Source organism: Panthera leo, chromosome A1 (genome assembly GCF_018350215.1).
Source record: "Panthera leo isolate Ple1 chromosome A1, P.leo_Ple1_pat1.1, whole genome shotgun sequence".
Taxonomy (NCBI): Eukaryota; Metazoa; Chordata; class Mammalia; order Carnivora; family Felidae; genus Panthera; species Panthera leo.
In genome coordinates this window covers 137,341,040-137,356,272 of record NC_056679.1, presented here as the reverse complement: position 1 = coordinate 137,356,272, position 15,233 = coordinate 137,341,040, and the positions used below count along the sequence as shown (strand labels likewise).

Genomic DNA, 15,233 nt, shown 5'->3' with positions numbered 1-15,233 from the left:
GAAACTTCTATGTAAAATACCTCTAAGCCCTTACTCTCATTTTTCCACAGTACTTATCATGAAACTATAGTTTTTTTTCTGTCTGCCTCTTCTTCTGATAACCCAAGAGAAAAAGGCGACAGAAGAAGGTACCAGATACCCAATAAACCTATGACAAGATATTCAACATAACCAATGACACAGAAATAACCATCAAGCTCATAATGAAACACAATTTTCTATTTGGCAAAAATTAAAATACATGACAATACTAAATGCAGAATATATGCACCCAGAGAAACTTTTCCTTTGTTAATAGAAAGTATGAATTGATGCAAACGCCCTGGAAAACAGTTTGGGGTTCTTTCCTTGTTATGTACCCAGTGTCTTAGAAATTCCTCCCCAAAGACTTTACATCTTCCTAGAAACTCTTGCAAATAGACAAAAGGAGACAAGCAAATGTTTTCAACAGCACTATCCACACTAGCAAGTACCTGGAAGCCACCCAAAGGCTAAGGGGAGGTTCAAGGGGAAGATCATGAATAAATTGTGTAAACCTCGTATGAGGTACTATATAGTTGTCAAAACAAATGAGCTATAATGACAAAATATGGACGAATCCTAGCAAAATATTAAATTTAAAAAGTCACCAAAGATTAAGTTCAGTAAAATACTATTTATAAAGTTAAAAACACATACAGATATATATATACATTTTTTTACATATCATATATATTTTCAATAATTGTTTTTTAACAATCCAAGGGAAGGGTCAAGTCAGGATTAGATGTAGGTTGCTGTCAAGACCTTAGCTTTCATTCTGGGTGGTAGGTTTGAGTGCTTATTATTAAAAATAACTAATATGTAACTAAAGACTAAATACAAGTGGGCGAAGATGAGAAGGTCATGAGCTAAGAATGATAACCCAATTTTGTGTATTTCTGGTAGGATTTATAAAAATCAAGTGGCTCTGATTTTTCAATTGCTTAATGCTGTAATGGATAAAACTATAATCCTTTGCCTCATTCTATATTCTCAAAGTTCAGCAGTTATTTTGAGATGGAAAACCACTTTTAATAGTACATAAAAAATATCAGTTAAACTGTATAAATAAGGTGTTAAACAATAATATAGAATAAAATATAAAGATGAAGCTTCACGCACTGCTAAAATACATAGCAAATACGTTTACCCAAATACATGTTAAAATGAAGAAAAAAATTTAATGGTATGTACAACAGAATCTCAAATGGGTAGTAATGAAGAGTCACTAAACAGAAACGTTTCTATATTCCTGAAGTCCACCTAGTCAAGTTTTAAACAAATGTCCACCCACAAAAATGTATTAACATTACAAAACACTGTTATATCTAGTAATGGTATGCCAATTGCCAGGAATATGCTTTTTGGATTTTTCTGTTTTTCTTTCACTTGTTAAGAATTGGGTCACAAAAAAAAGTGACTTTCTTAGGAGTAAAGAAAAATATGCAAAAAACTATACCTTTTTTCATCACCTTAGTTGAAAGATTAAGAGGAGAAGACTTCCTAGGGAACATGAACTCTAGTTAACTATGTCAGGAAGAGTAAAATGTCATTATTTGTTTGCATGACACTACCATAAATTAAGCATCTATTAAGTTTCCACTGTGAGAACACTGTATTAAATACGACTTAAGATGAAAAGTAATTAAAATTAGATCGAGATAAAGGAAAAAGAAATAAAGAATTTAAGCAAGAAAAAGATTCCTGATTACCCTCTGGTCACATTGTTGAAATGAGAATCCTTCAGAATACAGCTTGGAATCTTGGAATAAACTCCAATGAACATCTAAACAGTTACAGCCTATGCATAAAGTTCATGCAGCTGGATATCCTTGCCTCTGGGATCCTGCACAATTTCTACTTTAAATAGTAATATGGTGTTTGATCATTCTACCTAAAAGCATGAAGCACTGACAATGGGAAACAATAAAAATCAGAGCAACTGACAATCAGAAAAGCACTGACTTTTCCATACTAATGATAAGCAAAAGACAAAAGGAGAAGTAAATGCAGAAAGCAAAAAGAAAAATACAAAAAACACAAAAAAACGAGTAGAGCAGCCTGGGGAACTTTTGGTGAAGTTACAGGAGTCTCACACACCTCAAAAGTGTGAAAGCATCATGACAATTATAGCTCAACAGGACAAGTGATGATAATCAAGTTACTCAAAGGCTAATATTCCAAAATAATATTTCAACAACTATATGCTAGGCACTGCTCAAGGAACTAGGGATATAACAGGAAAACAAAGCAGGCCAAGGTTAACTTGTGGCCAATTGGCCCTACTGATCTGAGTGTACTCAAAAATTCTTCTACCTTCAAGCTCAAAGTGTTTTAAATTAGATGTAAAACGCTTAAACTGAAATTACTAAATAATTCAGATGTCGTATCGGAGCAATTTTTACCACAAAGCTGCAAATGACTTGGCAAGATTCATAAATTAAAACAAAAACAACATGACAACATCCCCAAAACACAATGACTTTCAGCCTTACACAAAGGATCTTTGAAGCATACCATCTAGAAGGTAGAGAACTATCGTATTGGATGAAAATTTCATCAGATAAAGTTCACATTTCATGTGTTTTGCTATGAAAGGAGTACATTTCAACTATTGAAGTTCACCTTTGTGGAATATCAGCATCTTCTGCCAATCACAAAAATATTAGGTAATGGAAAATGAGAGTGGTCAGGCTTAGAGTTTACAAATTAATTTGATACTGGCTACACAGATACCTTATTTTTGGACTACTGTGCTTGAAGAACTGCAAAAACTTGGGGATCATGATGTTGAGAGGACGATCTAAAACATCACTATCTAAAATCTCAGCAGAATCTTCACAGATCTTCTGAAGGGCGCCAAATGCTCCCTGTGAAAGATATTTAAATTATTACAATTAATTAAAAGTGACGCCATTTTATTTTTAATGTTTATTTTTGAGATAGAGACAGAGCACAAGTGGAGGGAGGGGGTGCGGGGCAGAGAAAGAGGGAGACACAGAATTCGAAGCAGGCTCTAGGCTCTGAGCTGTCAGCACAGAGCCTGACAGAGGGCTTGAACCCAAAGACCATAAGATGATGACTTAAGCCGAAGTCGAACGCTTAACCAACTGAGCCACCCACGTGCCCCATAAATGAAGCCATTTTAAAAGCAAACTGAGGAATATTGACTAATTTGTATGAATGTTTTCAGCTCTCATAAAACCTATAAATTTAGTCATCAATTTTAATACAGAAATCATTTTACCATTGAAGTATCTAAAATCTTAGCTTAAACATAATAGTACATTTTTATCCTAGCATTTAATGACTTAAAATTAAAGGATATTTTGGTTGGGAGGGACTATAATAAATATTATCTAACTGAAAAAGCTCACTTCTCCTGAAATATTCTTTTCAATTTTAAGTCAAAAAGAAGTCTTAATATCTTTTAAAAATTACTTATATGTAAAATCATTCATTGGGTAATGGTGACAAAACTTGGTAAACGGGCAAAAAATTCAAATTAGCAACTATTTCCCTACATCCATTTTATACCAAAGGGGTTAACCTAGAGCTCCTGCCAGTAGACAACATGCAACCTACTAACCACCTCGAACATCTCATTTACTGCTTGTAATTCCATCAGGAGCAGAAACCTGGTACTTACTTTCCTCGTACAATTAATAGAAGAATACTTTCTCTTTAAAATGTGACTTATGGGAGTGCCTAGGTGGCTCAGTCGGTTAAGTGTCCAACTCCTGGTTTCTGCTCAGGTTGTGATCTCAAGTTTGTGGGTTCAAGCCCCGCACTATCAGCGGAGAGCCAGCTCGGGATCTCCTCTCTGCCTCTTCCCCCGCTCACGTCCTCTCCCCCTCTCTCAAAATAAATATTTAAAATACGACTTCTATAGAAGCTCCATAATTTCATGATTACTGTAGTTTTAATTTTTTTATTCTTGGTAAGTGCTTTCTAAAATTTTGATCCCCTTGTTACCACTATACCAAACCATGATTTAAATTTTAATCAACTCTTACTTAATGGCTGAATACAATTACTATTTCAGTTCTTCTGTAATCTTACCAGTGTATTTCCAAGGCATTACTGGAAAATGTACATATGGGAAAGTACGTCTTTTTTGTTTTTAGGGAGGGAAAAGTGTGACTTTAAAGACCCCTCTGCTTACTCCCTCTCTCTCCAGTCCCTCCTTTTCCTCTTTCAGATCAGGCGACAAACTGCCAAGTCAAAAGGCCACCTGATTTTGTTAGGTTATTTCAGTGCTTGTCCTGTCTACGAGCAAGGCTTGCTTTCTTGAGAGGGAGAGGAGTCCCTGCCTTTGAAGAAGCAAAACACCTAAAATGGTTCCCATTCAAAACAGATTTCTACACAAATGGGAAGCCAGCTAATAAAAGAGATACATAAAATGAGAAATCCACACAGACTCCCTTTCCCATATGGAAAGGTTGCTGTTAATTTGATCAGTGAGTGGCAAACGAGATTTTAATTACTACATGATAAAAACTAGATTACATATACTGTGGACATGTCATAAGAGGCACAGAAACAATCTAGAGAAAGCAAGAAAGTAATCATGGTTGGTAAATTTGGTAAATTTAAATCTATCTTTGAAAACTACTACACAGATTAAACAATTGCACTTTCTTGTAGGAATTATAGTAAAGAACCTTTATAACTTAATAGTCGTTATAGAAAACAGTAAGATAAATGGTCACTAATGTAAAGCAAAAGGGTAACTTGAAGCTTCTAAGTTTTGAAGTTCTGTGTTTCATAGAATTATTTTTCTCAAAGGTTACAAATACACAACTAGATGAGAAAAACAGAGAAGAAAAAGTATGTAAGAAGCAAATTTCTTTACCTCACAAGTGTTGTAATCTTCAGAATCCAACAGGCTACAGAGTTTTGGTAAGAGGTCAGGCCAATTCTGCAATTCTCCCTTGGAGGCTATGGTTGTAATCAAAATACCTTGAAAGAAAACATACACATTTAGGAAATCTGACTGCATTATGTCAGATACCGCCATGTGAATGCACACATGCACACACTTTCACTTAAACGCCTCAAATCAGCCCAGGACCTCCACACCAGGTAAATAATAACGTTCACCCAGGACCCCCCTTTCCACAACAGCATACCTGTAGAAAAACCACAGCACAAATCAGATGTTTCTAATCTTATTTTCCAACACTTTGCCCTCTTTTGTATTTTAACAATTATCTGCACAAAAAGACTACTCTTTTTGTACTACAAAAAGGGCAACTACTGCTGCCCTTTTCTAACAATACCAGTAGTTCCCCTCATTAAAATTAAAGTTAACCCACAAAGATTGGTGAACTGGGCTACATTAAAATTAAGAATCTCTGCCCATGATATAATACCATTAAGAGATGAGAAAGCAAGGCTTGATTTTTTTTTTTTTTTTTTTTGCCAGTACATATACAGAAATACAACTGATTATTGATTTTTGGAATCTGTAATCTAGTTAAATTCACATATTGGTTTTAGATTTTTTTTCCTAGATTCCTTAGGACTTTCTATGTAGTTAATAATGTTTTTTGAATAAAAACAATTTTGCTTCTTCCTTAAAAAAAAAAAAATTATAGTTAACCCTTGAACAATGCGGGGGGTTAGGGGCACTGGATCCCCTCAGTCAAAAATCCACATATAACTGCTGACTCCCCAAAACTTAACTAATAGCCTACTGCTAACCGGAATCCTCAGTGATAACATAAACAGCTGACTAATATATATTTTGTGTATTACATGTATTGTACTGTTTTTACAAGTAAGCTACAGAAAAAAAAATGCTATGAAAATCATAATGAAAACACATTTAGAATACTCTATTGTATTTATTGAAAAAAGAAATTTAGCCTAAAAGCAGATGCATGCAGTTCAAATCTGTGTTCTTCAAGGGTCAAAAGTGTTCCTCTTTTACAGAAGAGTAGAAAGAAATATACCAAAATGTGCTTAATCACTGGGTGATGAGTAGGAGTCTGTTAGTTTCAAACAAAAATATATTAAGAAAGTTACAATCTGCTCTCTGACTTAAGCTAGGATCTCAGCCACAGACCATGGTGGGGAGAGTGAAAGCAGATGAGCCATCAAGTGAAAACAATCCTGTGCCCAATAATCCCTCTGGTGTGGAAGACCCACACACTGCTCCAACAGTTCCCACTTACGGAACTGAATCACTGTCAAAGTGATCTTGCATCTTGAAGGCTGAGGGGCACATGCTGACTGATCATGTCACCCTGACTAGACTGTTTCAACTGTGTTGTATAGATCAGTTGTGATAATGAACTTGCAAGTATACAAATACGTAACACAAAAGTTTTGTTATACACGGTAATAATGCAGTAAGTTTTGCGTTAGTGTTTTCCTCTGCCCTAGCAAATTTAACATAAGATAATACAGGATGTTTGATGATTTAGATCTTTTAGTACCATAAGATCTGTATAAACACTGACAGTAGGTGAATTACAAGTACTCCAAACTTCAAAGTACTAATTTATAAAAGTGAAGAAAAAAAAAGTGTTCTCTTGTTACTTTGAGAAGTGAGATATGCAAACAAAATGCCTGGCACATAATAAATACAGGAAGTACTCAATGATCATTACCGTAGCAAATTCTACACTTTGGGCGTATAAACAGTCTTTCAATTTTCCACTGTTAGTTTTGAGAATGTTGCTCTCAATGGCAAATAGCTAAAAAATGTAAAGTTGTTGGTCAATATGTACTCTGCACTAAAAAAATTCTAAATTATATGGTAAGGTCATCAATGTATTGATACCATTTTCAGACATAACCTTTAAAATATTCTAGTAAAATCAAGAAGGAGCAAGGCCAATAGTAGAGCTGTTCCTTCTCGCCATTTATTCTTTCCTGAAGTTAAAATATGTAAGAAGTGAGGGAGAAAGAAAGCTCTGGATCTGCCTCAATAAAGCCAACCATGTCTTAAAACAAGCAGTAATAAAAATTAAATGCCAGCCTACAATTTGGCACTAACAGATTGCTGACATTTGTTACTTCTGCTAGAAAAGCATTAAATGGTCAAAGACGAACAAATTCAAATTTAACTGGCCCATATAATTTCAACCTCTCCCAAAAAATCTTCTAATGCCTAGCATCCCAACAAAAAGTGAAAAATTGTAATTCTCAGTGTATATAGCAAAGGTGGGAGTGAAAATTTGTATACTTAGCAATACCTATTAAAATTTTAAATGCTTAAACACCACACTTTGACCCAGTAATGCCACTTCTATGAATTCATTCTACAGAAACGTTCCCACATTGTTTAAACACAAATGACAGTCACTAAAATAATAAAATTATAAACCAACCATATGTTCTTAAACAAGAGAAATAATTTTATATTTGCTTAAAGAATTATCACAGTCAGTGCAATGTAGTCTTTTCAAATAAACTTCCTTGGCAAGATTCCTAATATGTACTGTGAAGATTTAAAAAATTTTTAAAGTCTGGCATACACTCACCATTCTTTTTACCAGTGTCAAGAGCTGGCAGAGCACTGGAAAGGCATAGGAGGGTCCATCAGAATAAACTAGGGATTCCCTTTTCTCAAAACAGAAATGACCTCTACCCATCCCATGTAAAATCAGTGTGCATAATGTGCATAATTAAGACGTTAATATTTTGAGAGAAGCCACAGAGCCTTTGGTTATTTTAAGTAAAAGATGAACTGGGCACTTTTCAAACCCATGAGACAAAAAATACAAAAGTAGAGAACTTTTAATGAAAATGACTGAATCATTATGAAGTTCTCAGTAACCAACTTCCATTCAACCAACCTGCTAGATTAACAGAAGCTTTCTATTTCTAGGTCCTTGTAAAATTGAGCTGCTTAAGCCCCATAGCATACTGAACACTGCCCATTACTAGGCCCCTCTAGAGTCTACCTGCCTAGTTCTGCTTCCACGAATTGATGTTACCAATAGTCAGTTGTGTTCACTCCCAAACCTATTTACACCAGCTATAATTAAAAAATTAAACATCTTAATTCAATAAACGGATAGTCGTTCTTTCACTCAAGCTGAACACTGAAAAGACTAAAAAAACTGCTGTAATTAGACAAAGCAAATATTAAAAACAAGGGTAGAACATAATAAGATTTAAGGTCCCATTCTTATGTTGTTTTAATAAAATTTCCTTTCTGTGTAAAGAAAGCTTCCATGCATTATACAAGGAAGCCAGGTAACAAGGAACGCAAACAAAAGGCAGTGATCCTACATTAACACCATTTGTTAATGCCCCATTTTAACCCACTTTGATTAAACCAACCACCAGTGAGTATGGTCTCACTAAATAAGGGATTTTACTGTAATAAATAATATTACTTCCAAAGCATTTAGAAGTGGCAATGAAAAATTCCCCCCCTCCCTCACAATTCAACATGAAATGGGTAACAAAAATTCCTACAGAAATAGTCTATCATCTCGGGGCACCTGGGTGGCTCAGTCAGTTGAGTGTCCGACTTCAGCTCAGGTCATGATCTCTCGGTTCGTGGGTTCGAGTCCCGTGTCAGGCTCTGTGCTGACAGCTCGGAGCCTGGAGTCTGCTGCAGATTCAGTGTCTCCCTCTCTCCCTGCCCCTCCCCTGCTCACGCGCTCTCTCGCTCTCTCAAAAATAAACATTTAAAAAGAAAATTTAAAAAAATAAAAAATAAAGCTGAACAAAACCAGCCTATCATCTCAAAAAACAACCCAGTTACAAACAGAATAAGCAATACTGTAACAGTATAACTTACCTACAGTGGCTCTAATCAGAGGAGAGGAGTCACCAATATTGTTTAAACATTCACTCTTAATAAAGTCTGTTACACCATTTGGAAAGTTCTGAAAATGTGCTTTCACATTATTCTTCAAAATGAGACCACTCAATGATCTTGTGGGTTCATCTGTAATAAAATATTATTGAGTTTCAAAGTAGTTTTCATTTCAAAATGTATCAAGGACGCTAACTTTTAAAATACTCCTACTCAAAAATTGATTGCAACGTTCCAATAATTTTGCTATAGCCAGGAAAAAAGTATCATAAATAATTATCAAAAGACTAGCTCCATGATTTGTAGTTCAGGGTTTCTCAACCTTGGCATGGACATTGTGGCTGAGATAATTCTTTATCGGGTGCTGTCCTGTGCATCCTATGACGTTGAGCAGTACCCCTGACCATAGATGCCAGTATTACCTTTCCAAGTTGTAACAAAAATGTTTCCAGATAATGTCTGGAATGTTGCAGGGGTGGGGTGGGTGGCAAGGGAGGACCAAACTGCACCTGGTTGAGAACCACTGACTTAAAAAGTTAATTTAGTTTACACAGGGCCACTGCACACAAGTTTTATTGGGACCTGATATAAACATCAAATTACAGATCTCAAAGTATTAGTGACTAAAAATATCTATTAAAAAAATCAAGTCGACAAAAAATATGGGATCACCTTCACATACAAATAAGTGACGTTCATTTATATCATGTTTTTCACTTGACTCTGAGCTAAAAAAAAAAAAAAAAAAAAGGGTAAAACAATTTTAAAATTTCCAGAAGTTAAATACAATTTACATTAAAACGTTTAGTCCAAAGCTGGGTGTTAACAAATTTTTAAGAAGAAATTTAACACTAGTAGAATGTAATTGATGCTTTACCAACTGACATCACCACCAACATTAGCAATAGTTAGGATCTTCTGAATGCTTATTTGGTACTAAACACTGCTAAGTGCATTCCAAATAGTGTGCTTTTAATCCTCAGAACCCCATGAGACAGGAATTATTATCCCACTGCACAAATGAAGAAACTGAGGGCTCTGCCAAAGTCACACAAGGCTATTAAGTGAGGAAGTCAAAATATGAACCTCACGAGTCTGGCTCAAGTCTACACTTGATGCATTCTGCAGTATCACCCTCCTCAAAGGACTGGAAGAAATGAAGTTGTGGTGAGTAGAATATGCTATTACAGCACTACTGTTTTACACACGTTATTTAAAAAAATAAAATACCCATGGGTCGCCTGGGTGGCTTAGGGTTAAGTGTTCGACTTTGATTTGGGCTCAAGTCATGATCTCAGGGTTCCTGAGTTCAAGCCCCATGTCGGGTCTGTGCTGGCAGCACGAAGCCTACTTGGGATTCCTTCTCTCTCAAAGTAAATAAATAAACATTAAAAAAAAAAAAATAAGTAAAATACCACAAGCTTGTTCTAGTTTGTAGCATGCTGCCATCATCTGATTGGCACTGAAATATTAAAGGGTGAAGCATATGGAGAAGCAAAAGGATAGCAAAATTTCTTTGCTCATAAACCCCACTCAGGCCATCACAGTAACACAGGCTAAAAGCTTTTGTCACCATCTAGTAACTTCTTTCTGGTTTCAATTACAACCCATTCCAATGAGTAAGTTAAAATGAAACAAAAACACTTCTAAATTCACTTGCAAGTTTAAAACTGCCATATAATAAATGAATAGCCAGATATTTAACTTCTACAAGCAATAATCCCTTTTGTCTTGTTAGCCCTTAATAATTCAGATAGTTTTAATTCAAATAACATATTTGTTTATAATACACACTATCATTCTTACAATAAATGATACAAGATGAGTTTTAATAGGCCACAACACAAGGTAGAAGTGATTTAAAATTAAAAATATAAAGCATTCTATATTAAAATATTTATCTTCATTAACATAAAAAATATCCTCTCTCCTAAATGCATTAAGAGCCACTGATTATCCATTTCTTTTTTTTTTTTTTTTTTAAAGTTAAGGCTTTACTTTACTGGGCCTCAATTTGTTGATTTGTAAAGCGAGGGAATTAGATGAGCTTATCTCTGAGGTCTCTTCCAGATCTAAAAATTTCCTCCATGATTCAGTGTAAACAAATTCACAAGAGAAATGGTGAAAAGATTACTAAATAAGCATTTCCACTTCAAGATGTTATTTACGTTCCTTCACTAATAGGATGATCCCAATGCCAGGTTTTTCTTTAAATAGAAAATGGAATATAGCAAGCTCATGTCCCAAATAAATAAGGCACAAGAAATATTAACTGTTAAACAAATGTTAAGCTTCTATCGTGTCCTGTGAAAAATGGTGACTAATAAATTGGAGGCAGTTATATCCAACTGCTCGTGATTTGAATTGTTTGTTTGCTTTTAAGAATACTTATTTATTCTTAACATCTCAAAAAAGCTTTCAGAAAGAATATTTTAAACATCTTTAATATGTGGAACTTAGGATGTGCACATGGACAGGACAGAGAATAGATGAACCGGTGAAAATAAATTTAAAATTTTCAAGTAAAACAATTAGTTTAGAAAAATTCATTTCCTAAATATAAAGTTCTTTAAAAAATGAGTAACACTGACTTGATTACAAATTAGTATGTGGGAAAAATAAATTTCTATATTAAGAAGCAAAGCATCAAGTACATTTATCAAACTAGGAATATTAGTTGCTTAATTTCAAGATATGCTGAAGGAATTTTCAGTTTCTTAAAACCCAGATTTAGAAAGTTTAAAGTTGCCATTACATCCCTCAACCACAAATTAAAATCCCTAAAATTAACATTTAAAATTAATCTAAAAAAATTACTATACTGTATAAAAATATCAAATCTGATAAAAGTATTAAAATCTGTAAGATTAGGGAGATTTTACTACACATGAAGGCAATTTACCCACTAGAGCCTTGGATGCCTAACCCTTACAGACAAGACAGTCTGGCAGTCTAACACAGGGCATTATATAGCTGGAAAAAGTAAGACAGGTAAAATCAGTGTCAGAATCAGTGTCAGAGTCTAAGACTTCCCAAGTCCAAGTGCCCGGTTTTGTTTTTTTTTCCGTTTGTTTGTTTTTTAAATAATTGCACTATGGCTTCTGAAACACTAATCACTGAACAGGGTATAGTGCTTTCAAGTAGAGGCCAATCAGTTGCTTAATAGTAAGTATTTTCACGCCTTTTGTGTGTCTGACAATGTTCCAGGAAGAGAATCTTCAATATTCAGGTAACTCGATAAAAAACAGCTCACTACAATGTAAGTTCCATGAGGGCGGAAATTCTTATTTTTTTGTTCACTTTCATTGCCCCTGAGCCTGGAAATGAAATGGTGCTCAATAAGTATTTGAGAAATGAATGAATAAAGTCTAGTGGGAAACACTGACATATATACAATAAAATGACCATATCATTTAAAAATAAAACTAGTTTTCATGCTTTGAATTGCCACAAAAGTAATTTAAGTTTAAAATTATTGTAGACTGGGGGTGCCTGGGTGGCACAATTAAATGTCCAACTTCGGATTACGTCATGATCTTGTGGTGTGTTTGAAACCCGCGTCAGGCTCTGTGCTGACAGCTCAGAGCCTGGAAACTACTTCAGATTCTGTGTCTCCCTCTCTACCACTCCCCAGCTCACACTCTCTCTCTCAAAAATTAACAAACATTAAAAAATTTTAAATAAAATCGTTGTAAAAGAATAGTTAATAAAGTTTCATTATATTGTTTAATATATACAGTTAGAAGTTTTAAAAAAGTCACAAAAGTTTATAAAGAGAATGATCCCAATTTTAATTAAATTTTAAAATAGTAAATAGCCATATAAGACTGTAGAATTAATTAATCAAGAATAATAATAAATTCTCTCTGGGCGACAGGACAAGTGATTTTTCATTTTGGTTATATGAACTTTGAATTGTTTTCTATGAATCCACATATATTCAGTTAATGAGTAAATCCTGCATTCAATCTGTTATGACATTCATGTACAAGGATTCAAGCAAAATACCAAAGTAGACTCTGTAATACTCTTTTCATTCACAAAATACGAAGGAGTTTATGATAAAAACACCTGATTAACAATCGAATGTTTATTAAGGATCTAAATTAAACTTTAGAGTGGACTCTTAAATCTCTCTGCCATTCCACATCTGTAAACCAGTGGTTACTATAAAACGCAAACCTTTGAAATTAATAACTCTCAGTATATTTTCATATATCTTGAAGACAGTTCCAAGTAGTTTTATCAATACAAACCTCACTTACCTTCAGATTTTAATTTTGTAAGAACAAAAATCAGGTAGTTGTTAAAATCTGGATATTGATTGAGTTGTTCCAGTTTCTAGAACAAACAGTAGTTAAGGAAACTTCTCAATGTATCGAAGGAAGAAATTAAGCATTTTCGATCTAAAATAAGGAATCCCGTTTGTGATATTTTAAACATTGCATTTTCTTAGAAAGTAAAATTTTCTTACTAAAACCATCAATACACTATCCCAAGAATGCACTAATGGTTATGTTAAATCTCTTTGGTGCTTTATGGCTGAAACATTAAACTTAATACTTTACATCAATTATATTCAATACAACATAAGCCAAGTTCTGAACAGGGTATATGCTCAACATAGCAAAAAAAAAATTTCAAAAGAGAATTGTTTTATTTGAACTTTAAAAACCTTAACCAGAAAGGTATTTACGTATAGAAATAATGACAAAAATGAAAAGCATCGCAAAGAAATGAAAACAGGTCTTTAAAGATCATTGACAGAACTTTATAAAATGGCTTTTCAACTTAGAAATCAAAAATGCTTTTACTAGACTCATTTACTAGACTCATTCTACTGAATATAAAATGCCACTTACACACAAGTCTGTTATCAAATCTTATTATGTAAGGTCAGTATGAAATTACTGAAATGCAACAGTTCCACAATTGTGCCCCCTCCCCAAGATCTAACATTTCTAGTGACATAAATTTGCAGGTATTTCATTCTGTTGGCAGTCAACACTGACACGATACTCTATTATATCTTTCTTCATGCTCTCTTAACCTCTAATTTTTTTTAACACTAATTGTTTTCTTAGACAGTAATATTCAAATGTTTTTATTCAGCAGACCTAAATTTATTTTTAAATTAAATCCCTGATACAAACTCTAGGTACACCGTATTAGCTATTTACTACATACTAGAATACCCTCAATAGGTAGTGGTCAGATTAACTAGCAAAAGCATTCTCTACAAAATTTCCAAAGTCTACTTTCTTAGACCAAGAAAAAAACCAATGGTTTTTCTTTAGTCAATGGCAAAGACTAGCATACTGATGTCGTAATTTTTCATAAATATTTCCTGCTAAAATTTACTTGAGCTATCTATCCAAATTTACTTGAGCTTTCTATCCAAATTTTATTAATGGTCTTGCAAGAGGTAATTAGGCCTATACAAAAATAACAATGAAATAAATGCTTTCCTAAGGTCACAAAGGAACAAGATCATCCATCATTAGGCACTTAGAAAATATAAAGCAATACGTATTTTTAAATACTATTCGCTTACTGAAATTTAACTTGTTTCTTTTGCAGAAGGCATACTATGCTCCAGGCACCCAGAATAAACTATAAATTTGATGGTTAGCCCAAGCACAGTTCCAGGCATATAAAAGGTATTTAATAAATAAGTACCAAAACAGGAATCTATAGTGCTACAGAAAAAAATTACAAGGTGGTTATGGCTTTGGCTCCCTTAAGAAATAACTGTGTCATACAATATCCGTAATTAATTCAATAAATATCAACTTCTATCATTCCTACAGCTATAACAACACAAATTAAGACTGGGCCACCACAGGGTTTCAGATACAAGCACCCACACACCCCAAAACTCTACCCTTCCCTTGGTACTGGCACTATCCCCTTCGGTTTTAAATGAGCAGTATTATATTAACCAAGAAGCTACGTGCTTCCTCCTCTATTAAAGGTTTTAAGTTACAGCAATGCAGTACTTCTTCGACACTTATTTAACAGAATTTCTCATGGAATTGTATGTAATTTCATGTTTACAAGTGTATTATGTTTAAGCCCTAAAGGGCTTACTTACCAAATTCTAGTTTTGCTGTTGACTAACAATAAAAATCAAGAGATTTTCTGCAAAAAAGCAGACTTAAATTGTTTAAAGAATTCACTTCTTTGGTCTCAACAGGGATAAGGTTATTTATGACTGGGTGAGTAAATTTGTCTCCTTTATCGGATCCAATGATCCGATATTTATTTGTCCACAGTTCAGGACACCATAGAAAACACAACAGAGGTTTTGCTGCTGCTTTTAACCTTTTCGGTCTCTAAAATCACAGCAACATGACCGCTACCCCAGCAAACTCCTTAAACACTGGGTACCTGAGCAGTCAACCTTTTGAGCCACAGAGACTATTTCACT

General features: G+C 34.2%; 1 protein-coding gene across 4 annotated transcripts in view; it reads right to left on the bottom strand.

Moving 5' to 3' along the window:
- Positions 1 to 15,233, bottom strand: part of TNPO1 (transportin 1) — a 90,624-nt gene that overhangs the window by 37,675 nt on the left and 37,716 nt on the right. For all 4 annotated transcript variants that reach the window (XM_042940790.1, XM_042940803.1, XM_042940798.1 and 1 more), the window contains exons 3-6: positions 13,069 to 13,144; positions 8,786 to 8,935; positions 4,877 to 4,983; positions 2,758 to 2,891 (exon numbers count right to left, since the gene is read on the bottom strand). In XM_042940790.1, coding sequence (XP_042796724.1) covers positions 2,758 to 2,891; positions 4,877 to 4,983; positions 8,786 to 8,935; positions 13,069 to 13,144 — 467 coding nt within the window. The remainder of the gene's footprint in view (positions 1 to 2,757; positions 2,892 to 4,876; positions 4,984 to 8,785; positions 8,936 to 13,068; positions 13,145 to 15,233) is intronic.